Source organism: Micromys minutus, assembly GCF_963924665.1.
Source record: "Micromys minutus genome assembly, chromosome: 21".
Classification (NCBI taxonomy): Eukaryota; Metazoa; Chordata; class Mammalia; order Rodentia; family Muridae; genus Micromys; species Micromys minutus.
Genome location: NC_137956.1, coordinates 52,263,992 through 52,289,348, shown reverse-complemented (window position 1 = coordinate 52,289,348; position 25,357 = coordinate 52,263,992). Strand labels below are relative to the sequence as shown.

General features: G+C 43.1%; 1 protein-coding gene across 3 annotated transcripts in view; it reads left to right on the top strand.

Moving 5' to 3' along the window:
- FYCO1 (FYVE and coiled-coil domain autophagy adaptor 1) overlaps positions 1-25,357 on the top strand; it is a 62,227-nt gene that overhangs the window by 10,551 nt on the left and 26,319 nt on the right. For 2 of the 3 annotated variants that reach the window (XM_080934595.1, XM_080934597.1), the window contains 13 exons: positions 1,531-1,680; positions 4,095-4,201; positions 5,727-5,852; positions 9,688-9,794; positions 11,133-11,276; positions 14,086-14,173; positions 15,010-17,376; positions 18,365-18,457; positions 18,916-19,034; positions 19,905-20,072; positions 21,730-21,879; positions 22,483-22,694; positions 24,759-24,903. In XM_080934595.1, coding sequence (XP_080790721.1) covers positions 1,626-1,680; positions 4,095-4,201; positions 5,727-5,852; positions 9,688-9,794; positions 11,133-11,276; positions 14,086-14,173; positions 15,010-17,376; positions 18,365-18,457; positions 18,916-19,034; positions 19,905-20,072; positions 21,730-21,879; positions 22,483-22,694; positions 24,759-24,903 — 3,881 coding nt within the window. In that variant the 5' untranslated portion in view covers positions 1,531-1,625. Of the gene's footprint in view, positions 1-607; positions 707-1,530; positions 1,681-4,094; positions 4,202-5,726; positions 5,853-9,687; positions 9,795-11,132; positions 11,277-14,085; positions 14,174-15,009; positions 17,377-18,364; positions 18,458-18,915; positions 19,035-19,904; positions 20,073-21,729; positions 21,880-22,482; positions 22,695-24,758; positions 24,904-25,357 lie in introns of those variants that run through there. The other variant, XM_080934596.1, reaches the window with a different exon arrangement.

The following is a 25,357-nucleotide window of genomic DNA, read 5'->3' as shown; positions in this document are numbered from 1 at the left end:
CAGACTCAAGGTGACACATTATTGTGAAATGCTGAAGTTCAAGAGAGTTCCTAGGAGCCAATAGAAGTGTTGTCATTTTCTGTAGTGATGATTGTGCTGTCTTAAGGGTTCTGCAGGATTTACTCAGAAAACCCCAGGTTTGAAATCACATAGAAGAGTAATCAGGCTAATCCTATTCATTGGCCCTAGGCCTTAGGTTACAGAGCATCAGGTTTTCCTTTGTAAACAGGAAAGGTGTTTACCCTACCATGATGATTGTGAAAAGTGATCTGTGTAAAATATGTACCACGGCCCTGGGAAGGCTCTCAGTAAAATGGCTGCTACTGTCCTTACAGCAGACATTATGCCTTTGCACAGAATACCTAAAGGGCAAATTAAAGCTTCCTAAAGGCCTTGATGTCCAAGTGCATGATCAGAACTCTCTTCCAGGTAGGTACTCACATCTCTTTGTTGATCTTCAAACATTCTGAGACCTTAAATGACATTAACAGCTGCCCAAGTAGTGCCAGCTGTAGACTCTCCAACTGGAGAAAACTATGACTGAGCTTAAAATAGTACCTTGTCTCCGGTCTGATGGGAGGGCTATGTTGGCCCATGGGTGGTATGTCAGGAGATATTTTCACTCTCAGGCTTAGCCGAACAAGAGGTAGAAGAGGCTCACACCCTTTACTAGGCATGCCAGGCTGTTCTTGTCAGAAGCCATAGGGTATGTATCCCCACCTCTTGGACCCCCAAACACTGCCTGGTAGAAGTGTCTGATTGTTCCTTAGAAAGAAATATGAGAAAAATAGCTCTAAGCAAATCTGGCTCCACTGGGTGTAGAGATATCGAATCTGAGATAAGCAGATCTAACTTCTGTGGGAAAAGGTAAAGGAGCCATTGGAGACTTTTTTTGAGGATTAAATGTGAGGAGACAGTTTTGTCCCAAGAGACTAGAAGAACAGCTCAGAAAAGAACCAGTTTTGCTTTTAAGTTGATCTTGCTTCTTTTTAAACATGCTTTAGTTACAGTTTCTGTTACTGTGAGAAAGAATATGACCAAAAGCAACTTGGGGAGAAAAGAATTTATTTTATCTTAAAACTATCCAGTCATACTTTGTCAAGAACAGGAACAGAAGCCATGGAAAAGTGCTCCTGACTGACTTGCTCCTCATGACTTGCTCAGCCTGCTCCCTTATACCATCCAGGAACATCTGCACAGGGGTAGCACTAACCACAGTGGGATGAGCCTTCCTACATCAATAACCAGTTTTAAAAATGCCTTAGAGGCTTAGCCACAGGCCAGTCTAAAGGGCATTTTCTCACTCATGATTCCTTCTTCAACAATTCTAGCCTGTGTCAAGTTGACAAAAACAAACAAAACACAGAACAGTCTAGAATCAAGTTATGATGTCAGAATATAAGGATATCAGAAGCAAACCTGAGAGTACCTGCTAACAAGATTCACACAGAAAGATCAAGCCATCTCCTCAAGAAAGGATACCTGATGAGTCCTCTACATGCTTTAAACTGTGGACTGTTCCCTGTACAGGTGTCACCATGGAGTCTGACCATTGCTGACTGGCAGCCACACAACACTGAAGTGATAGCCTGCTTGGACCTACACATCCAAGAAAGAGGAAAGCCATGGCTTCTAGCAGCACCGAGACGCAGCTCCAGAGGATCATCCGTGATCTACAAGGTCTGGTTGAGTGGCTAGTTTTGAGGAGCTTGTGTCCTGGCTATTGATAGTCAGAATTCAGCCTACCCCCCTCCCCCGTTGTTCACGTACAGAGTAATTAGAGTCCCCAGGACATATCATATTGAATTATTTGGTTTTCAGGTATCCAGTTTCTGTGCAGCTGGGAAGGCTTACCTCACAGTCCTCTCAGAACAACATAGGTAGTTTGTGAGCAAAATCAAATGCCAGTGAGAGGACTGGGGCTGGTTTCCGCTGGTATATGTGCTTCAAGCTGCCTAGGTGCCTTTTATGGAATCACCCCATCCCCTTGCCAGGCTTTGGTGAGCTTGAGTTTTAAGGGGAGAAACAATCTCTTTCTGGAGGTTTCATGTCACATCTCTCCACACCAGCCCCCAGCCACTGGTGGCCATTTCCATACATTTTAGTCCTAGGCTTCCTGAGGGAGCCACTTGGATTTGTAACCAACTTGGGGAAAGGTAAGAGAGGGGAAATAGTCAAACCTGCAGCTAGACCTTGACAGAGTAACAACATTTCTGTGGACTGTGAGAGTCCAAGTTTTACTCTTCTAAATGACTTCCCAAGGACCAGATTTTAATAGGTCTGCGAGGCTTGATTTCATAAGCCTCTGAAGCTCCAGCACATTTGCCACAGAGCTGTACCTGCAGCTGTCTCAGTGACTCTTCCCTGACAGCCTGGAATCTGGGTTCCTGGCTGCTTGGGCTGAACAAACACTAGAAATCTTGTAGTAAAGGTCTGGGATAGCCTCTGTCTAGTCCACAGTCCACATCTGAGATCCAAAACCAACAAGGTCCATCCCACTTTCTCAGATTTTCTCTTTTCCATGCTTTGGGGCCCCTGACAGCTGATGCATGTTAAGTCTCCATTAGTTCAAAGGCAGACCAAAGGTCTTCCAGATTTAGATTTTGTTTGAATGTATAATATTTTTGGATATTTTACAATTTTGTAATATTTTGCTGGTTGAACATCCCTAATTTAAAACTCTGAAATCTAAAATATACCAAAATCCAAAACTTTGGAGCTACATTTTGTTTCCTGTGCATATGGCATTGCTGTGCATACAAGGTATTGATAGTAACCTATGGAATCTTCTTGTTTAATTCTGTGAGGTAGGTGCTGCTGCTGCTACCATTTTGCAGTGAAGGAAGTAGGTGCAGTGGTGTCTGCCTTACCTACTGTCACAGAAGTAGTGTGGGACAAAGCTTGGAGTCATACAGCACCAGTCTTAGCCCATCACATTAGGCTTTCAGCTAAAATGTTTAGTGTTTTTTGTTTTGTTTTAATTTATACAGATAAACAGAGAAAAATAATGGCAGCTTGGGCAAATCTGTGTTTATCATTGACCTTTAAAAGTTTTACTACAAAGTAGTCTCTTCTGTGCCACAGTGGCTAGTTTTCAAAGACAGCCTTATGTACTGTATTACCCTCACAGGAATCTCAGAGTTGATTCATTAGTCTTGAAACCTACATCCTGTCTTCAACCCCAACCAGCAAATAAGGGGAGCAAACTGTACCCTGGAGAGGTAAAGGAACCAGTGTCTGCTTAGAGCTCTGGTGTTTGCCAACAGGATCTTAAGCTGAGTCTCTGGTCCCTGTGTCCCTTATCTGTAAAATGTCGAGGGGAGGGGTTGATAATAAGAGATTTCCTAGATTCCATGTTGTATTTAATTTTTTGATCTTTTCTCAATGCTAAAAGTAGAATGCATACTATTTAACATCTCAGGCTTACTAAGATGAAGCAGACACTGTATTAATAAAAAGTGCTGACTGGCTTGGGCACCCAGTCAGCAGAGACAGATACTGTTCTCTCTGTTACTGTTGTCTGTACTAGATGGAGCTCCAGAACCCATATTTAACCTGTGCTGATAGAGTGTAGTGAAGTCTGTGCTAAAGGCTTGGCTCCCACTGTTGAAGAGAAATGGGACCTTTTAGGGACTAGTGACAACCAGTGATTGTTTCATGGCCACTGTATCCTGGCTTTTTCCACTGTCCTAAGTCTGTTTTGGTTTGTGGTTCTAAAGTTGATTAATCCACATACCAACCATTCGTTGACTTCCTGTATATACATAGTGCTAGCTTGGTAGTGGACACACAGGGGTGAATTTTAAAAAACAAAATAACCCATTCATACCCAGTCAGCAAGCTGTTGCAGTGTCTTTTGGGGGCTTATTACATCTCCTACCTGAAGTTGTGTCACCTGAATAGTTAAATGTCTTGTGTGTTTCCAAGGTGACAGTTGCTAACCACTTATCCTGTGCTTCTTGGTGTTATTTCTGCTTCTATCTCAGGCTTATTTTTCTATGCATCTAAGATACATGACAATTTTAGGACTCTTAAAATGTGAAGTAGGCAAAATATGTCTCCTTAGTTACATGTTCCTGTTTATTGTCTTAAAGATGCAGTGACAGAACTAAGCAATGAATTCAAGGAAGGCGGAGAACCAATCACAGATGACAGCACCAGCTTGCACAAGTTTTCTTACAAACTTGAGTATCTTCTGCAAGTAAGTGGCCCCTGTCATGTACAAGTTGTCTCTCCTTCCCCATTCAAATGACTGTCACCAGTTTCCAGGATGTGGTTCAGTTAAGCCCTTGTGGTGGGACTAAGAGTCAAAGCAGTCCTGAGAACTCAGTCCCCCATGAGTCAGGATGTTCTGGGAACTGAAAACACTCTGCTAAAATTTAAGCCATTTTAAGGCAAGTCACAGGCCTTTCTAGCAAAGCTCTTAACTGTAGTGTAGTTATTCATACCTTTGAGGACCCTGTGTGGTGTTTCTCCCTTATAGACACTATATATGTATATAACCAGGTATAAAGGCAGCTTCTTGAAGGCCTATTTCAAAGCCTATTCCTCAAGTATGCTCACTATAGGGTTGGCTATTTCTGAATCAGGGTTAGTCAAGCAACCATTCTTTTAACATTTTCATGGTGTAACTTCTGTGTCTGGTTAGTTTAACCTAGACCACTCTGCTGATTTGGGAAGTGCATGCTTTTGAAATAGGCAGGAAAGAAATGGACCTGCAGTCATTTTACCAAAATTGTATGAAGTGTTTCTGGGTTTTGTTTTGTGTTATCTAGATTTGATAATAGCAAACATGAATCATGCTTCCATAACCGGGGAAAATGCTATAAATGGTATAGGATACCTACCATTGGTGTCACATGACACCAAGAAAAACATAGGGTAAGAGCTACTAGAAGTAATGACAGGCATGGAAGTACTCACCTTATGCCTGAAGTTGGTTTTTTGTTTGACACTAGCTGATTATGAGGGTTTTCTTTGTTTGTTTCTCTCTCCCAGATAAGCCCATTTTGGTTTTGAATTTGAAAGAGCTCAGCACTGACATTCATTTTGGGTTTTCATGTACTTTATAACAGTGTTGACTCTTGAGAGTTGAGGAATGGATAAGAAGCCATTGCCTAGGTTCTCTGAATTACGATACAGTCAAAACTTTGAACGTTAATGTAAGACTCTTGAAGAGAATATCCTTATCCCATTGGTTTTTCACTAAACTTCAGTGGAAACCTTTAAGAGGATAAGTCTTTCTTTTTTTGCCCCTTTCATTACTTCCCTTTTCTCCTTCTTGCCTTTCTTTCTCCCTCCTTTCCTACCTCTCTTTCTTTCTTTCTTTCTTTCTTTCTTTCTTTCTTTCTTTCTTTCTTTCTTTCTTTCTTTCTTTCTTAATCAGCCAGTCATCTATCTAGCTTGCTACACTGGAACTATAATTTAGGCTTTCTATATTCTAGAAAAGTGCCAGTAGAAAAATCTTTTGGGATAACTATTATTTCTAAATATGTTAGTTATATAACCTTGAGCTGGTGTTTAATAGCCTCTTCCACATCTAAAGTTTGTGCAGTAAAACACTCTTGTTTTGAAATTAGTATACTCTGAGTTGCCAATAAATCAAAGTAAGACCATCAAGAGGCCTCCCCTAATGCTTGTCCTTAGGAAGCTAGCAATATTTATCATGTTAAGGGGTATGCACAACAGAAGTCTCAGACTTTTTGTCGGCTCCTTTCTTTGCACAGTTTGACCAGAAGGAGAAGGCTAGCCTCCTGGGTAGCAAGAAGGACTACTGGGATTACTTCTGCGCATGCCTAGCCAAGGTGAAAGGAACAAATGATGGGATTCGATTTGTCAGATCAATCTCTGAGGTAAGTCATGCCATGCAGGGAAGGACCACCTGTCTTCCAATGCCTGCCTAATGCTTCTTTGTGGATACCTCTTCTACACATAGCTAGGTATACCATGAACTCTATGGGTGATTAAGAAGCCAAAAAATCTAGTCCAGTCATACTTAGTACCTGTTATGTGGTTCAAGCTCATGGAAACTGTCTGAATTTAGACTAAGCAGAAATGAGCCAGGTCTAGATTTCACTTCCTAGCTGGGCTGTTCACACTGGAAGTCTCTGTTTGTGGAACCCTTAGGAAGTGAGCAACACCACTTCCTTCTTCAAAAAAAAGGTCATTTTCTTTAGAATTGCTAAGCCAAACAATTCATTAGGTAAAGGCATTGGCCACCAAGTCTGATGACCTAAGTTTTATCTCTGGAACTCACATGATAGAACAGACCTTCACCCATGCATGTGCCATGACACATACATGGCCTGGCATGCAGACACAAGTGAATGAATGAATACCAAAATGTTTTAAGTTGCTAGGCTATCTTGCCAGCAGTTTGCTTAGGAAACTTAGATTTGAGGTGAGGAGAATAAGGTAGAATCTCAAAGATATTTCGTGTCATGCAGGGCTGCTAAGTAACTTTCTACATACAGTTGTGCTCTTGAGGAAGGCCCTGGCTTTGTCTTAACTACAAAATTCCAAAAAAAAAAAAAAAAAAAAAAAAAAAAACACTCACACTACATATACTACATACTCTTCTTCATTTGTGGATCCTAGTTCACTATCCTATTAAGACCTCTGTGGCTGTTTCTTTAATTGATTTGTTTTGGCTGCCTTGTACCAGAACCTAGAAAGCCCTGTGTTGAAACCCATAACAGAGTCTGTTCTCCATACCATATTGTGAGCAACTAGACCTTAGATGGTCTCCTTCATTCCCATCTCCATCACCAATGATTTCCTTCCTCTATCATCATCCCAGTCAACACAGATGTAACGTACACATATATGGGAAGCAAGCGGCTAGAAATGTTTGTGCATTTTGTCTTGTCAGCGTCTCTGACAAATATGGAATTACTTTAAAATCAGTACCTAGACTCTTTGCCTGACCTCAGAGGCCACAGTGTAGGAGTGATACCAACTAGAGGTAGGGTGTTTCTTCTTATACATGGGAACAGTATTAAGCACACTGACATCAAAAGCTCAACGTTTTTTACCAGCTGTACCTTCAGACTCTGGGCAATTGAGGAAAGATGGCAGCTCTGAAATGTTTATCTGCATGTATCTTTAATGTCAATGTGGTGTGGGTTGTCTTGTGAAGTTGGTGAGAAACTCAAGTTCATGATGTAGAGCAGTGTTTAATGTATTTGACATATGGAAATGTTCCATCTTCACTCTTGTCTCCCACTCTTCATGAATTGCATCAGCACTGATGCCCTAAGTGTATGACTTTGGACAGATGAACTATAACGCTAAGTTAGTTTTCATCCCTAGGATCATGAAGTGATTACTAAAAGAGTCTATTTTTCAGATGTTTTCCTGCTGTTCTCATAAAGCATTCAGACCTTCTGAGGCCGTGCAGATAAATGTTAAAGAAGTTAAGGAAGCTGTGTGCTGGCTTGTAGCTTGCTCACACAGGTTTTAATGGCAATTTCCTGTGGAGCACAGTTTAATTATATATGAAAACTGTTCTCTGTCTTGGAATATCCCTCGGTGGGTAAACTACTGGATATTCAGTAACTTAGTACTCAGGTACCCTTTGAGTCTTCAAGTGTAATGTGAATTTAATAGGTCAGTATTTGGAGGACTCCTCAGCACCTTTTGAGCAGGAGATAACCATTTAGACTAACATGTGAACGTTCTAGTAAGCCACTTCTGGAGGCTTCAAAATGGGATCTTTCAAGATTGTGTTTCCCTGAAGTTTGTGGAGGCCAGCTCTGCTCCAGGTGCACAGCGCACAGAGCAGATGCAGCTTGTGTTTCTTGAAGGTCTCCTGGCCTGTGCTGCTGTTGTGTGTCTTTCCAACATGGTTTGTACGGGTTCTGATTAGATGCTAAGAAAGTGGAAATGGAAGCTGACCCAAGATCTAAACCAATTTTTTCAAGGAATATATAGTTATTTTCATTTGCAGTCACAGGAGATAATCCTTTTCCCAAACAACATTTAAGAATACCTTTAAGTAAGTAGCTAGTTCCCTTTATATAATCATCTCTTTAACTAATGAGCTCAAATATTTCCATATGAGGAGTTTTACTGTTGTGTAAGAGGAATAATGACTTACTCCTGCTCCAGGTGCTGCAGACAAGAGTGGTTTTGTTGGCAGAAGTCTCATTAAATTCCACAACTCCAGTTTCTGAGTATGTGGGTATGCACCTTGCTTAGCTGTTCTTGGCTGCTCAGATGTTCCCACTGAGCACTTTGTTCTCAACTCAGTAATCAGAGGAGAACATGTTTGTATATGGGTGTGACCTCAAGGGTGTCCTCTAAGCATCTGTTGAGATAACTATTTGGAAGCATACCATAGTGCTTTATATCAAGTCAGTCTGCTGCCCACCTCCACTTCAGTTTGTGCACAGAGAAATGTCTTCTGCCTTCTGTAGTTCATGAGGTTTTGTGTCTTTTAGAACCACTTCATATTAAATTATTTCCTTGAGTCATCAGTAAGAAGATAAATACCTCCATTTAAAGGTGTTAACAGCTACTGGGATGTTTACAGTATCAGTGGTGCCTTAGTGGTATGCCAGATACTTCCTGTCTGAATCTAGGGCATCTTGACAGCAGACAACAGTAAGACCCTTTTGTGACCAAACTACTGCCACTCCTCTCCTACCACATTTGACCTTTAAAGGGGTAAGAGAGTGTCAACCCTGCTTTCTCTACTTAGATCCTGAGCTTAAATGACAGATACCTGTGGAAGGTCAGAGTGTTTTGAATGCCTGGCTGCTTCTAGGACTGATTAATTTGCAAACCTATCTCACAAGTCCTCTGTGGCAGCTTCATTTAACACTTGTCTTGACTGCCATGTGCCCATAGCTAATAGGGTCCTGCATTGCATCCTCATTGCAGTCTACCCAACATAACATGTTGTAAGTGACTAAACCTTAGATGGATCCTTTTATGCCTTTAAATGACTTGTCGTAGAGTTATGGACACTTGGGCTTTTTTGTGACATCTACTCATAGGTGACAAGACTTCATGGAAAGCCTTTTCTTCATAGCACACTGACTATTAGCAGTGCATTGGTTTATCTGAAAAGAAATGAACCCAGTTAGGAAAGTATGGATAGATACATGGGGGAACTGATGCTTTTATCTCCATAATGGAGACAAGGGGCCATCATTCATCTAGCATTACCTTTGCAAAGCTACCCTTATACAACTCCACTCTTTTTCTGTTCTTCCCCTTTCTGCACATTCTAACCAGTCCTCAGAGGCTTCTCTCCCTGAGCCTGACCTCACCCTCCTCTCAGTACCTTAAGACCAGCACCAGAAAATCTTAACATCCCTTCCTCCTTTAGCTTCTATGTGAAAAGCCATTCAGCTACCTCCAGATTTCACTCCTTACTCCAGATTAAATCAAGGAGTTTCCTGTCAGACTCAGAGATTCTGATAGAGGAGCAAGGGTGACTCCATGGAATATTCAGATGTTTGAGTTGCACTGATATATCTTGACTGGTTAAGATGCCTGGGATAAGCAGCCTCACTTCAGGCCTCACTCTAGGGTGACAGTGCCAGATGCTTTGCATCCTTTGAGGGGTATGAGGGCTGCTACTGTCAGAATAGGGTTGAATGGCATGTTCTGTCCTGTACACAGCCTTTGCTAATCCTCCATGAGGCAGGTGTTTCATCTCAATATAATCTGTGTTTTCAGCTCCGAACATCTCTAGGGAAAGGGAGAGCCTTCATTCGCTACTCTTTGGTGCACCAGAGGTTGGCAGACACCTTGCAGCAGTGCTTCATGAACACTAAAGTGACCAGGTAATTGCGAGTCTGTGCTGGGCTAAACCTCGTGGCACTGATTAACAGAAACTGTGTCACCCAAACCAGAATGTTAATGACGGGTGCCCCTGGTTTCTTTCTACACCCATTATTCTTTGTACTTCTTACCAGTCTCTGAGCATGTAGGCAAAAAAGTGGGGAAGAGGGAAGGCTACCTTTCTCTAGTTTTCTCATGTGTTCACTATAACACTAGAGCTTAGAGCCAGCTCTTTTAACTCCTCATGCCATATGTCTTTCCCTGGTGGGTAGTAGCTCACTGGGGCGAGCGTTTCTTGCCTCCCAGAAGAATTACCTACTAGGCTTTTCTTCACTCAGCCCACGCCCCCACCTACCACAGAGTCAGCACCCACCAGCATATCAGAGACTGGAGAGCAACTGCCATGAGTCTAGGTTGCCCACATGTCAGCCTTTGTACCTCCTGAGTGCAGCAGACTCACCCGGAAGCAGTAAGGGAAGGAGCGAGGTGAGCCTGAGTGGATGGAGGTGAGGGAGCATCAGATAAAGGTGTTGGTCTGGGGCCACGAGGTGTTTTATCTCAATATAATCTGTGTTTTCAGCTCCGAACATCTCTAGGAAAAGGGAGAGCCTTCATTCGCTACTCTTTGGTGCACCAGATTTGGCTTGCCCAGCATTCCTTTTCTAGTTCTACTTGCATGTCCCTAGGTATTAGAGTTAATGGAAGAAAGCACTTTTGAATTAAAACGTAAGAGGCAAAATCTTTAGCTTTATTTTGTCATCAGTTACAAAAACATTTGTACATTCGATTTGAAGAGTATATTGTTTTAGGTATTTGGTAAAGATTGCCATAAGTAGTTCAGCATCACAGACCACAGAAATCAGACAGGTAGTTCTTTAAACTCCTCAGTACTATCTTTTTTAACTTCTTATTGCTTCATGTTAAATGAATAAATGGGCATACATTTCTAGGTAGACATTTGTTCTTTGGCTTTTAATTTTGATGTCTGAATAGAAATTAGAAATGAGCCCTGTGTGTTGTATTGCATTCTGTGAAAGGAATAAAAGCTGAGGTTATCTTCCCAAAAGGAAGTGTCCTGTCTCCTGGCGAATCACTGAGATTTTAATATCTCAAATTCTTTGGAAGAACACGGATATTATGTACATAGTAAGAATCCAGATCATTGTAAGAATTTCTTTGAAGTCTGGCAGTAAAAGATGAAATGATTTGCTTGGTTTTTGATTTAGTAACATGAGTCACTGGATGTGATGAAGCAGAACCACCCAGGATGGTCTTCAGTACATTCATTCTTTGCTTATCCTTCTTATTAAGCAATTCACACAGTGTTTTGTTTTCTGCAGTGACTGGTATTATGCAAGAAGCCCCTTTCTTAAGCCAAAGCTGAGCTCTGACATTGTGGGCCAACTATATGAGCTGACTGAGGTTCAGTTTGACCTAGCATCAAGAGGCTACGACTTGGATGCCGCCTGGCCAACATTTGCCAGGTACTTTGGGGAACTGCTTCCTTTTAAAAGTTAATGATAGGGATGCTGCCCAGCCACTTTGCTTGCTCAGTAAATTATACATGGCTTCATGATTATTTTTTCTGCCTTCTCTTTTTTCATTCATTTATATTAGCATTGACTCATGGGCTTTTTGGGTAGTAGTGGTTTGTTTGTTTGTTTTTGTTTAGGGGGCTTGTTTTGTTCTGTTATTCAGTGGCTTGCATTCTATCATTATTTGGGAGCTTAACTTACCCATATTTGTCCAATGGGAGACCTTTCAGGCTGATACTTGTAGAGTTTCTTGTGTCTGATACATTCTTCTTTTAAGAAATAAAATATGTACATATAACTAAGCCCCCACTCTACTGCTGTCTTTCTCCTTCTTCCTTTCCAGAAGTAAACACAGCACCACAACTGAGGCATATTAATAGTAAGGTTTTTTTTTTCACTAAATGTACATGTATCCATAAATATTTTATGATAATGTATATGTTCTATGTAGCATATATTTTCAAAATTTTGTGTCATAAGAAAGCTGTTGTTTCATACTTGCCTTTTTATTTCACATTGTTTAGTTTTACTTGTATATACAACTTGTGGTTCTATGGCTACGGGGTAGAAGCCAGCCATAGCAGCATGTGAAGAAACTTTTCCATCTCTTTACGTCTTCTATGACAGCTTTTATGCAGGACTAGTTGTGATATAGACCATATATTTCACAAGCTCAAAACTTTCACTGCCTAGCAGACCCACAATTCTACTACATGTATAACCATAACCGGGCGTGACAGCCTCTGGTGGAGTTAGGCTGGTTCCACTTTCCACAGTGATAATGTACCAAGCATTTCTCTCCTCCGTCCTTCACCCTCACTCCTCACACGCATGTGGCTCTGTGCCACTTTTGACTAGGGTCATTGCTACTTCGAGGAAACTAGTAGGTTTGACAGTTAATAACTGTGGGTTGACTCTGGTGGGGTAAAAGTGTGATTAGATTACAATGTTCCTGTAAATTGAGTTTTATCACAGAAGACTGTGTTTCAGACCTACACCATCCAGTCAGTAGAAGCTTTTCTAGTGACGCAGATCTTCTATAGTTGCCCTGTCTAGCTTGTGTGAAGTACAACCAAGTCTCTAGCCACATTGTAGATGTGTAATAAGTGACTTTGAACCTCTCAACACAGTAGGACCTTTTTTTAGAAAACCAGATTCAATGCTGTTTTTTTTTTCCTTTGGACAAATAGACTGTGAAGATACCTAGAACTCAAAGAAACAATTAAAATTTGGAAAATTTACTTACTGAGGATTTGTTTTTGAACAGTGGAGGAAAACTAGTTCTTTAGATTAGTGTGTATGTGTGTGTGTGTGTGTGTGTGTGTGTGTGTGTGTGTGTGTTTGTGTTTGTGTATGCATGTGTATATGTGCATGTGCATAGATGTCAGAAGAGGGCACTGGTTGTCCTTTGTTACTCTATACCTATTCCTTTGAGGCAAGCTGTCTTCCTGAAGCTGGGGCTCAAGTTTTCTCCTCTAACGTAGAAGCTAGTCTTCTTGTGAAGTGATCTTCTTCTCTTCACCTCTCTTAGACATGGAATTTTAGAGGTGTCCAGGATACCTTGTTTGTTACATAGGTGCTGAGATCCAAATTTCAGTCCTCATGGTTGCATAGCAAGCACTCTTAACTGATGGGCCATCTCTGACTCCCATACCATGATGTTTAAACTATAGCAATGGAGTATCTGCCACAAGTCCATGGAGATCCGTTAGTTAAAGAGAAGTGTTGTGTTCGCCTCTTTATGCTTTATCTAGGAAAGAGTACTCCTTTATTCATCCATTTATTATTGTAATGAAAAACCTGAAGCAGACTAACTTTGTAAGGAAAAAACATTTCTAGTCTGGGGACATAACTCAGCAGATAAAAATGCTTCTTGCTTTTCCAGAGGACCCAAGTTCAAATCCCAGAACCCATATCAGGCAGCTCACAACCACTACAACTTTAGGGAATCTGATATCCTCTTCTGGCCACCACAGGTACCCCTCACACACACACCAGGCAAAAAAAATAAATGTTTTAATTTAATTTAAAAAGAGTCTGAAACTCTACCTTTCAGGAAAGAATAAGGGGGGTAACTTGTTTAGCTGAAGGCCTAAGCAACGTGGCCCAGGCTCTGGCAAGGGATCCTTTGACTGGCATTTCAGAGTAGGTAGCATGTGCAAAGGAGTTGGGGTGTATTCTCTGCAGAAGTAAGAGAGATCACATGTCCAAAATAGTAAGCCAGAGGTTAGAGTCCCACAGTGCCTTCCAACTGCATACCTTGCTCTAAGGACTTATATTAGCCATACTTTTTAAAGGTTCCACTGTCTGTCTGTACCACCACTAAACCGTCTTCCAATAAAGAAGACCCATACTCCCATATTGCTGTTCTTTATTAGTACAGGAACTCAAACAAGGCAGGAACCTAGAGTTGAAAGCCTATCCAGAAGCCATGGAGGAATGGTGTTTACTGGCTTGCTTCACATGGTTTTCTTATAGAACCCAGGACTACTAGCCCAGAGATGGCACCACCCAGAGTGGGCTGAGCCCTCCCCTATTCATCACTAATTGAGAAAATGCCCAACAGCTGGATCTGATGGAGGAATTTCCTCAACTGAAATTCCTTTCTTTCTCATGACTCTAGCTTGTGTCAAGTTGACACACAAAACCAGCCAGTATACCTAGTAACTATGAACCCCACTGCCTGTGTGTTTGCATATATGTATGTACCTGAGTTTGTTTATCTGAATACAAGTGTGTCTGTTCTGTGGCCCCACAGGAGGACGCTAGCCACCAGCTCTTCTTACATGTGGAAACCCCCCAGCCGAAGCTCCAGCATGAGTAGTTTAGTGAGCAACTACTTGCAGGTAATGTCAGGAAGGCTGGGATTAGTAGGCTGTTAGGGTGACCAGGGTAATCTCAAATACTTACTCTAAGCAGAGTAATATAATCCCTCAAACTATATCCTTTACATCCTGGAATTTAGATTTTTACAGCCAGATAAAATTTAGATCCTTCTAAAACTGAACACTTAAAATATTTAAAGTATCTTACAAGATGTAGTTTAGCACTGAGGTTAGAATTGGCCCTGTCACCTACTGTATCCAACTAAGGGAAATTACTTAACTTTGAAGCTTCAGCTCTTTCTTCTGTAAGAGGGATTAATAAAATCTTTCTGGTCCTAAATGGAGGAGCAAGTGAAAGAGTGCTTAAGAACAATAGATCAGGAACTCCAAACTTTTTCAGAAATGTGAACCTATTTTAACTATATAATAGCAATTTATTTGCAGTCCAAAAATACTCCTTATATATAAAGAACAATAAAAATAGACTATTCTTTGACCTCATTTTGTGATTTTTATCATGCTGTGGTACTGTGAGTATAATACAGTGGGTTAACCAGAATTCCAGTGTAATTGAGTTTCAATTCTGTAAGAACCAATATCCTTTAAACTCATAACACTGATGGAGGTTGGATAGAGATATGAGTCTGCTTATCCATGGGGTTTGTGGGACCTTGAATGTGCTCTGACCTTGTGGCAGGTGCTTTGAACATAGGGGTTCTAGTCCTTGGATGAGCTCTAAAAATTTACCTTAGGTTAGGTAATTCTTTTGTTTTTATTTTACTTTCATTGAATACAAAAGCTTATCCAAAAAGCTGAGCAGCTTCATTGCAGAGCTCCTTTCTTTTACTTTCTTGTAGACTCAGGAGATGGCCTCCAGTCTCGACCTGAACAGTTCTCTAAACAATGAAGCACTAGAAAGCTTCGATGAGATGAGGCTGGAACTGGACCAGTTGGAGGTTCGGGAGAAACAGCTACAAGAGCATGTACAGCAGCTAGACAGGGAGAACCAAGCACTTCGAATGATGGTCAGCAGGCAAGGGGGGCAACTTCAGGTAGAGAAGGAAATGGGGACCCTTTCGATTGAAGATAGCATTGGCCTCGTGAGCCTGGTGACAGAGCTCCGGAAGCAGGGGGACGTCACCCAGACCACAGTGAAGAAGCTACAGACATGTCTGCAGGCCCTGGAGCTAAATGTGGAAAAGAGAGAGAACAGCCACTCAGCCTTGCAGCTTGAGAACATGGCACAGGAGCTTGATGCTGTGAGAGACTCCTTGGGTAGGAAGAACCAGCTTCTAGCCAGCCTTTCAGAATGCCTCGCTAGGGCTGAGAAAAAGGAGAATCCATCTCTGGATACAAAGCCTCATCAAGAGCCAGTCCCTACTGATCTGGCCCAGAAGTTCCAGGAGCTGAAGGGAAAACTTCAAGCCCTAGAAGAAGAGAACACCAAGGCCCAGGAGCTAAACGGGCAGCAGAGTATCAAAGTAGAGCAGCTGGCCAAGGAACTACAGCTGAAGGAGGAGGCCCGAGCTAGCCTAGAACACTTAGTGAAGGATGTGGTCCCACTTCAGGAAGAACTATCTGGAAAGAAGCAAGAATCGGCTCAGCTCCGACGACAGCTTCAGGAATCCCTAGCCCACTTGAGCTCTGTGGAGGAGGAGCTGGCTGAAGCCAGGCAGCAGGAAAAGCAGCATCGAGAAGAAAAGCAGCTCCTGGAGCAGGAGGCCAAGTCTCTAACATGGCAGCTGCAGCTCCTAGAGACCCAGCTAGGACAGATGAGTCAGCTTGTGAGTGACCTAGAGGAGCAGAAGAAGCAGCTCATGCAAGACAGAGACCATCTCAGCCAGAAAGTAGGCACACTAGAGCAGCTAGCTGAGGTGCATGGGCCAAGTAAGAGTAAGGAGGCTGTGGCTTTCTTGAGCTGCGTCCCACCACAGGCTGGAGAGATGCCAGAAAAGGGGCAGCAGTGCCTCCGGGAAGAACAGGTAAACAATACCACAGTGCCAGGGGCAGACCAGGAGGAGTTGCAGAAGGTCAACCAGGAGCTACAGAAGGAGCTGCAGAACATGGCTGTACGCAACCAGCTCCTAGAAGGCAAACTGCAGGCCTTGCAAACTGATTACAAGGCACTGCAGCAGCGAGAGGCAGCAATCCAGGGCTCTTTAGCCTCCCTGGAAGCTGAGCAGGCCAGCATCCGGCACCTGGGAAACCAGATGGAAGCAAGCCTCCTGGCTGTGAGAAAAGCCAAAGAGACTATGAAGGCCCAGGTGGCAGAGAAGGAGGCTGCCCTAAAGAGTAAGGAGGGTGAGTGCCAGCAGCTGCAGGAAGAGGCAGATCAGTGCCGACTTCAGGCAAAGGCCCAGGCCCAGGAGCTCAGAGCTCTTGAGAACCAGTGCCAGCAGCAGATTCACCTGATTGAGGTCCTCTCTGCAGAAAAAGGCCAACAGGGACTCAGCCTACCCCAGGTCAACACAGCCCAACTTGCCCTGTCTCAAGCACAACTGGAAATTCACCAGGGGGAAGCCCAGCGGTTACAGAATGAAGTGGTAGACCTCCAGGCCAAGCTCCAGGTGGCCCTAGGTGATCGAGACAAGTTACAGAGCCAGCTAGGTGTGGCTGAGGCAGTTCTGAGTGAGCACAAAACCCTGGTGCAACAACTGAAAGAACAGAATGAAGCCCTCAACAGGGCCCATGTTCAGGAGCTGCTGCAGTGCTCAGAGAGAGAGGGGTTACTGCAGGAGGAGAGCATCTACAAGGCCCAGAAGCAGGAGCAAGAGCTACGAGCCCTGCAGGCAGAGCTGTCCCAGGTGAGGTGCAGCTCTGAGGGAGCCCACCTGGAGCATGCAGAGCTACAGGACCAGCTGCACCGAGCCAACACAGACACGGCTGAGCTTGGCATACAGGTCTGCGCACTGACGGCTGAGAAGGATCGGATGGAGGTGGCCCTGGCCAGCTTGGCTCAGGAGCTCCAGGACTCCAAAGAAGCAGCACTACAGGAACGAAAGGGCTTGGAGCTCCAGGTGATACAACTTCAGCAAGAGAAGGAGGGCTTGCAGGAAAGGCTGAAGGCAGCTGAGGAGGCAGCCAGTTCATTCTCTGGTCTCCAGGCACAACTGGCCCAGGCTGAGCAACTGGCCCAGAGCCTCCAAGAGGCTGCACACCAGGAAAAAGATGCCCTCAAGTTCCAACTGAGTGCTGAGATTATGGACCACCAGAACAGATTAAAGGTAAGCTCAGCTTTAGCCATCTCTCGAGGTACATGCCTTGTGGCAACATAATTAGATGGCTATGCAGCAAGAAAAAAGTGAAAACCAAAGAATGCCCTAGTTCAATTCTATTGTAGTAGCTCACACTTCTTTACATAAATATACGAGGCAGAGCATGGGGAGCAGTGCCTTCGCATGACATATGTTGGCCCACACAGAACATTTTTAAAATTAGAAGTCAATATTGACAAAGCAGGATATACACGAATTCAGTTTTGTGGTTTCTTTTGAATTCTCAGCAGACCTAATAACCCATTTCCAAATCTCCACAAGGCAGCAGTTGCTCAAAGAGTGCACACAATCTTCTTCTGCTTCCCCTTTTGTGTGTCTGTGGACAGCCCATTCCATACATGAGTTTCAACCTTTAGCTCTGCCTTATCTTTTGGAACCTCACCCTCCATAGGGTCAGCAGTCTATGACAGCTCTTGAATCCTGGCTCAGTTTTTCTAGTTTCTCTGGGTACTATCCTGATGGTTGACAAGGTGTAGGAAACTGGGTCAGTTTAGAAAAATAAGACCCTTAGAGTAGACAAATCTGTGAGGTCCCAGTAGAACATGAGCCTTTGATACTTGATGAAGAAAAGGGGCCAAAAAATGGTAAATGAGGATATAAACAGGTAACCAAACTATGATTTCTGGTGTGTATCACTAGTGAGACAGGACTCTGTTCTCAGCCCACTCTACACCCTCTCTTACATGTTCCGAAAAGTGCCCTCCTCAGTCCATGAGGCTCATGGGACACTATTTCACTTGCAGAAATTGTTTGGGGAACAAGCTGAGCCTCGTTTCCTAGTAAACTTGCAAGTATTTTGTTACCAGCAGAGAAGAAACTTGTTGAGCCACTTCAAGAAACAGTGCAGTCTTAATTTTAGAAACCATTTGGGTGATAAAAGTGAAGGAGTCTCAAAGCAAGAACCTCTCTCTTATCATGCCGTCCTTATCCTTTCCAGACAGCCAATGAAGAGTGTGGGAGACTCAGGGCCCAGCTAGAAGAGCAAGACCAGCAGCTGCAAATGACTAAAGAGGCTGTGCAGGAACTGCAGGTGAGCCTGGCCGGTGTGGTGTCAAGGAGAGGAAGGGGATCTGGTCTGCTTTTACTGGATTGTTGAAAGACATTTCTCACAATGTTGTCAGTTGTCAAACTAAGACAGTTATTGGTTCAAAAAGTATCACAAGTCTGTGCTATAATGCCCTTCCATTCCCTGGACTTTGGGCTAAAAGGAAATTGTTCTTAGTCACTTCTGTTGGCATTCTCTAGTGTCAATAAGTGGCACTTAGCCCACCGGTAACCACACTCCATGCCACCTGCACCCCAGCACCCCACTGAAGAGTAGGTCATGCCTCACAAATGTAGAACAAAGCTTCCTTGCCTCATGAGCTTCAGCACAAAACCTATCCCTTAGAAGTGGCCTTACCAGGCAGTGTGAATAACATACCAGTCTCTTTTTTCATGGTGGGTAAGATTTAAGCTTTGTGTCTTCCCCCTGATGTTCTATACTAGGTCACCAAGGCGGCCATAGAGGAGAAGCTGAATTGCACCAGCAGCCACCTTGCAGAGTGCCAGGCCAATTTGCAACACAAAGATGAAGAAAGCACTGTGCTTCGGATCAGCCTAGATAGGTCAGTCACTGGGCCATCCACACAGCTTCGGATGGTTTCAGGGAGTGGGTACGTTTGTTCATGTTAGAAAATCTTGTACTAGTTGAGGAAGTCCAGCAAAGGCCATGTCATCAGACAGCAGAGGGGCCAGAAGTTTGCCACAGAAAAGTTGATATATTCTGCAGTAGTCCACAGGAGGCAGGGTGCTCTTCGTCTGGCTCAGCTTTTTATCTTCTACAAGGCACACGTTATTGCAGGAGCTTTTGGGGGTCCAGCTTGGGGTTCAGTAATAAAGACATGGAGACGTCTGCATAGCATAATGTCGCTATCCTGTTTCTGGGGCAGTCTCTCAGCTACTCATCTAATTCCACTAGACCTCCATGCATGGTTCAGGAGATTGGAAGACTTACCAGGTTGTAAGCCTATTAAGGGGTACCCTCCCCAAGGCAGAATGTCCCAAAGACACCTAAGAGCAAGGTCCCTTTTTGTAACCACCTCTGAGAGACCACAACTCTCCTTTATGTCGTGACTCTTCTCTCCTGCTTATTCTCCATCACTGTTCCATACATTTCTTTCCATTTGGCTCTTCCCAATATCCCAAAGATCCTGTCTAGGAATCCTTACGGAAGTGTCATGTCCTACTTACTTTGAGTATATTAGCATCCCGGAGTGTCTGACATCCCAGAATTACCCCTTTATGTTTGAGGGAGAGGTAGAGGGACTCTCAGATTTGGGGGTAATGCATAACCCGTGGTAAGCAGATCATGCCTCACTATGAGAGGGGGAAGATAAGAGGGCAGCAGGACCTTTCATTGAAAGCCAAGAGAGCCCAGAAATTCTAGGAAACTAAATATCAGAGCTAACTAGGAAAACTTATTTCTCTCCTCCCAGAACACAGAAGGAACTTGACAAGGCTACATCAAAAATTCAAGAATATTACAACAAACTCTGCCAGGAGGTGACAAACAGGGAAAGGAATGACCAGAAGATGCTTGCAGACCTAGATGACCTGAACAGAACCAAGAAATACCTTGAGGAGCGGCTGATAGAGCTGCTCAGGTGAGTGGGGGCAGTTGGGGGGTCCTGTCCAGGATTGGCTTTTCTTTGTAAAAACTTACAGAAATTACAGTTCAGTGGAAATGGGCCCTTCTCCTCGAGTTCTGCCCAATGGTAGGCTGCTAGATCCTACAGACTTTGGCAGTCTTGAAGGTTGGATCTCCCTGATCACACCAATGTTCTTTCAGGTTTAGGTTTTTGTTTGGATGCGGGATTATATTAAATTAAACTCTGGGTGCCTGGACAAAAATGGCAATAAAATAGCATTTAGTAACTTTGGTCATTTCCTTATCACTTGCTTATTTCCAGTGAACCTTCTTCTCTTTTGCTGTCCCACTCTGTCAAATAGTTGACAAAAACAACTTAAAGGAAGAAAGATTTGTTTTGGCCCAGTGTTGAGATAGTTTCAGGTAGTCCTGACAGGTAAGGCATGACAGTGAAACTGGTTCAGTTCAATATCCATGTCTTAGCAGATGAAGAAGCAGAGACTCCCAGTGACCCAGTTCACCAGCCATGCCTTCCATCTCCAAAGTTCCATAGCCTCCTCAAATAGCATCATTAGTTTTTGAGGGCCAAGAGGTCAAACACATGAGGAGTTATTTCAAACTCAAAATTTCATCTATGAACACTCCATAGCAAACTTTCCAAGGCAAATATATTTTGCCTTGTTTTGGTGTGTTTTATTATGAGACAAGGTCTTACTATATAGCCGAGTAGATGAATCTGGCCTCAAACTCATAGAGATCTACCTGCCTCTGCCTTGCAAGCACTGGGATTAAGTATGCTACCACACCCACCTTTCAAGACAATAGCTTTTACACAACTACACCTTGAAAACTGAATGTGTAAAGAGACACTTGATAAAACCTGAGGCAGAAAAGATCTGACTCACTTCAATTTGAGGTGGAGCAGTCATGAATGTGCTGTGCCTAGATCTACTCACTCATTAAAATTCCAGGTGTCTTCTTGAGTAATGTGGCAGAGAAATCAAATAGCTTCTCACATTCCAGGATATGAGATCTGGCTTCCTAGAAACCTAGAGGTCAGATGCTGTGGACCAACTGGAAGAACAAGCTGATCCAGAGGATGAGTCTGCCTGTCTCCTAACAATTTACATATCCTTGAAAAAAGCCAGCTATCTCTGTTCCTAGCCCTTACCCCTTAACCACTTCTAGAGGACCGGGGTTCAGCACCCATGAAACAGCTCACAACTATTTTTAACTACAATCCTAGGGGATCTGATGCCCTCTTCACACTTCACAAGCACTACACACACATAATACACAGACGTACATGCAGGCAAATTGCTTATTGCCAGCACATTCCCAGCCTATTATCAACTTGGTGGCATGCTTTAGCATTAGATACCCAAGTAATGTATCAGTGCTAATAGTTCATTGTGGTTGGCCCAGCTTTCTGTATATATCATGTGTCTCTTTACATGCTGTCACCTACATGAGGTCAAAGGATCAACATGTTGGGGTACCTTTAGAGGCCACATCAGAGAGCCTGTGCTTTGGAAGCCTCAAATTGGGAAGAGGGTGTTTACAAGGAAAATGATTTAGCTTCCATGGCTTGAAACATTTGATATCAGCTTTCAGAAATGAAAAGGGATTATCTTCTGCTTCTTGTGGATTCTTAAAATATTGAATTATTACAGGGACAAAGATGCTCTCTGGCAAAAGTCCGATGCACTGGAATTCCAGCAGAAGCTCAGTGCCGAAGAGAAATGTCTTGGGGATGTGGAGGCCAACCACTGCCATGACTGCAAGCGGGAGTTCAGCTGGATAGTGCGGCGGCACCACTGCAGGTTAGCCACAAGCAACTCAGCAGACTGGAATCGGGACAGATGGCTCTGGATGAGGGGTCTGAGATGAGGGTGGGTGCCATAATAGTCTATCTAGGAAAAGCACTTTGCTTGTGAAGCAGGAGAAGCAGGAGAAGAGTGTGTTTTAGGTGGGCACCCTGAAAGGAAACGTGGGTGGAGTTAATGGAACTCACAGGTATGTGCTATACTTGAAGACTTAGCGACTCTTTAGCTATTCTTGAGCCAGTACAGATGGTGCCAGAGAACACAGATGCTTCAGGGTCTAGGAAGGATAGGTAAAGAGAAAGGGCATATTGGGAGTTGGACATGCTTTTCTAGACTTAGCCCTTCCCCATAATAAATTTGGAATACATGCCTGTAGCCTGATTGATGACAGTCATACCTTTTTCCCCCTGCCTTCAGGACCTAAGGAAGTAGACTGTTCTCTACTATGCCCACCATGATAGTTTTGTTTACCCTGGAGGCAGAGCTAGGTCTGAAGAGTCATAGGCTGACAGGAATCCAACACAGACCTATTCTGGTACTTAGCAGATCTTAAGCACTCCATTGTGCATCATTCTCACAACCTGTTTGTGTCATTCCCAGGATATGTGGCCGCATCTTCTGTTACTACTGCTGTAACAACTATGTTGTGATTAAGCCCAGTGGCAAGAAGGAACGCTGCTGCCGAGCCTGCTTCCAGAAGTTCGGTGAAGGCTCTGGATCCCCTGATAGCAGTGGTTCAGGCACTAGCCAGGGAGAGCCTAGCCCCATGGTGTCACCAGCTGAAGCAGGTCTCCAGTCCATAGGAAGCCAAGGTCAGGCCCCTGCCTCCTGATTTCATAGACGTCACTTACTATAGACAATTAGCTCAAGCAAGTTTCATTCAGTGTTTCCCAAACTTAGGTGTCTAAAAGATGCTAAATAAATACTACCACCAACCCAAAACTTTCTTAGATTACTAGGGTTCATAAGGGAGTAACTTCTGATTAAGTATGATTTAATATGAAGTGTGTGTATGTGTGTGTGTGTGTGTGTGTGTGTGTGTGTGTGTGTGTTGGGTGATTTGTTTGTTTATTTGTTTTTGCCAAAGGTTCCAACACCATTACTTAAAGTCTATTTTTCCCCCTTAGAATTGCCTTTCTGTGGGGCTGTGTGTGTGAAGTGTGACTTCCATGGTAGAGTGATTGCTTAGCACACACAAAGCACTAGATGCGCACGCGCGTGCGCGCACGCGCACACACACACACACACACACACACACACACACACTAGACACAGACAGAGTTTTGTATATTTGTCAAAAAAAAAAAAAAAAAACAAGAATAAACCTGCCCTCATATATTTGGGTCTATATCTAGACTTTGTTCCATTCCATTCATCTGTGTGCCTTTTTTTCCTACCAGTTCCTTACTGTATGATTACCATAGATTGGATTGTTGTTGTTACCATAGATTGGATGTTGTTTGTATTGGTGGTTGGTTGGTTGGTTTTTAGTATTTTTGCTTGTTTGAAATAGGATTGATTTCTTTATGTATCCTTTGTTGTTCTGGAACTCTCTGTATAGACCAGCTAGCCTCAAACTCACAGAGATCCACCTACCTCTGCCTCATAAGAACTGGTATTAAAGATATGTATCTAGTTGGTTACTATAGATTCTTAGTGCATCTTACTGACAGGCAAAAAAAAAAAAAAAAAAAAAACTCCAATTTTGTTCTTTATTAAACATAGAAATTTTAGAATGAATTCCTTAGTTTCTAAAACTAAATCATGATAAAGTTTTCATTGGGATTTCATTAGATCTGAAGATCACTTTGGAGAGATTTGTTATCTTAATAGAGTATTGACCATTTCAGTCTATGAACTTGGTATAGCTTCCATTTACCCAGGTCTTTTTATCCTCTTGATGAGCATTGTCTTTTCTGTCTCTTTTGCCCTTTTCCATTCCTTTGTCAGCCTCAGAAGACAGGTTCAGACGTGTAACTGAGTCCTTATTGTCATCAGGTTGTCTAGTTCTCTGTTATAGAAACTTGGGGGGAAAATACAACCTGTCAAGCAAAAGACAGCTAAATTGTTCTTACTAAGTAGCCTAAAATCCCTTGTCCTATCTCACTGGTAGGAGTTTGGCAATGACAGAGTAACACTATAGTAGGATACTGAGGTTGCTTCTTTTGATTTCTATTATTTCTTGTCTGCCCTGTCTTCTTCCTCTTCTCCTCCTCCCCCTCCTCTTTCTTTCTTCTTCCTCTTCCTCCTTCTTTCTTCCTCCTCTGTTGCTGCCACTGCCACTGCCTCAGACTTAACCCTTGCATATCCATGACACATGTTTATGGGTAAGTGACTTGCATGGTGGCCTGCCTATTGAGTGGTCGATGTCAAACATAAGACCCACATGACCCGATGCCTCCTGCAGTTCCTTGGATAGAGAGAGGTTCTGTTCCACCCAACAGTAGACTGGAAGGGGGAGGGGATGGAAGTCAGATAATCTGCTTCAAATTATTTCTACCTGTATCTTATAGAGAGCAAGGTTCTATTCAATTGGGATATTTTCTTTACTTGTTTCTTTCCTGATACAGTTTTGATAGATGTTTTCCTTCTAATAGGGTCCTGGAGGATGTAGAAGTAATTGAAACTTGTACCCTGCATTTAAGAGAGGTCTTGAGGCTGTATATTCAAAATCTTCTGTGTTCCTCTGTTTTCCTGGAATGTCCCAGTAGTCTTTCTCTCATACCTACATAAAATAGCAGTCAGTAGAGACCATTTACAATGTGTTCTATCAGCTTGTTCTCCATAGCAGCACACCTCACTTCCTATCCTATCCCCAGTCTATGCATAATGGATACATAGATCTTTTTCTCTCCTGCTTTGCCTCCACCACACAGGAATAAACTCAGTCTGCAGACCACCAGATGATGCTGTGTTTGACATCATCACCGATGAAGAACTGTGCCAGATCCAAGAATCTGGCTCCTCCTTGCCAGAAACACCCACTGAAACTGATTCAATGGACCCAAATATGGCTGAACAGTAAGTAGATGTCACCTCCATTTCTGAAGTACTCATTAAGTGCTTATCCCTTTTTTTTGTCTTGTTAAAGGACCAGGAAAATAAGATACCAAAAACAGGATTGGCTGTCTCTGCTGAGGGAAGATGCCTCAGAGCAGTGTTCATAGTGGGGTAACTCTTGAAAAGTGACAGTGCTCAGGAAATAGTCAGGGAGGTGCTGTATCAGAAAGTTCCTGGGGAGTGTGTGTGGTACCCTGATTGAGCATCTTAACTGAGGCCAGTCTTGGCTTGGGCAACTGTATCAGTAAGCTCAGGCTGCACAAGAGACCACGGGTTGAGTGACTTAAACTGTGGATATGTAACTTATTATCATTTTGGAGGCTGGATATCAAAGATCAAAATACAGACAGAGATGATTTCTTTTCCCTTGGTTTGCAGACAGCTACCTTCTTTCAATATATTTATGTGGTCATCC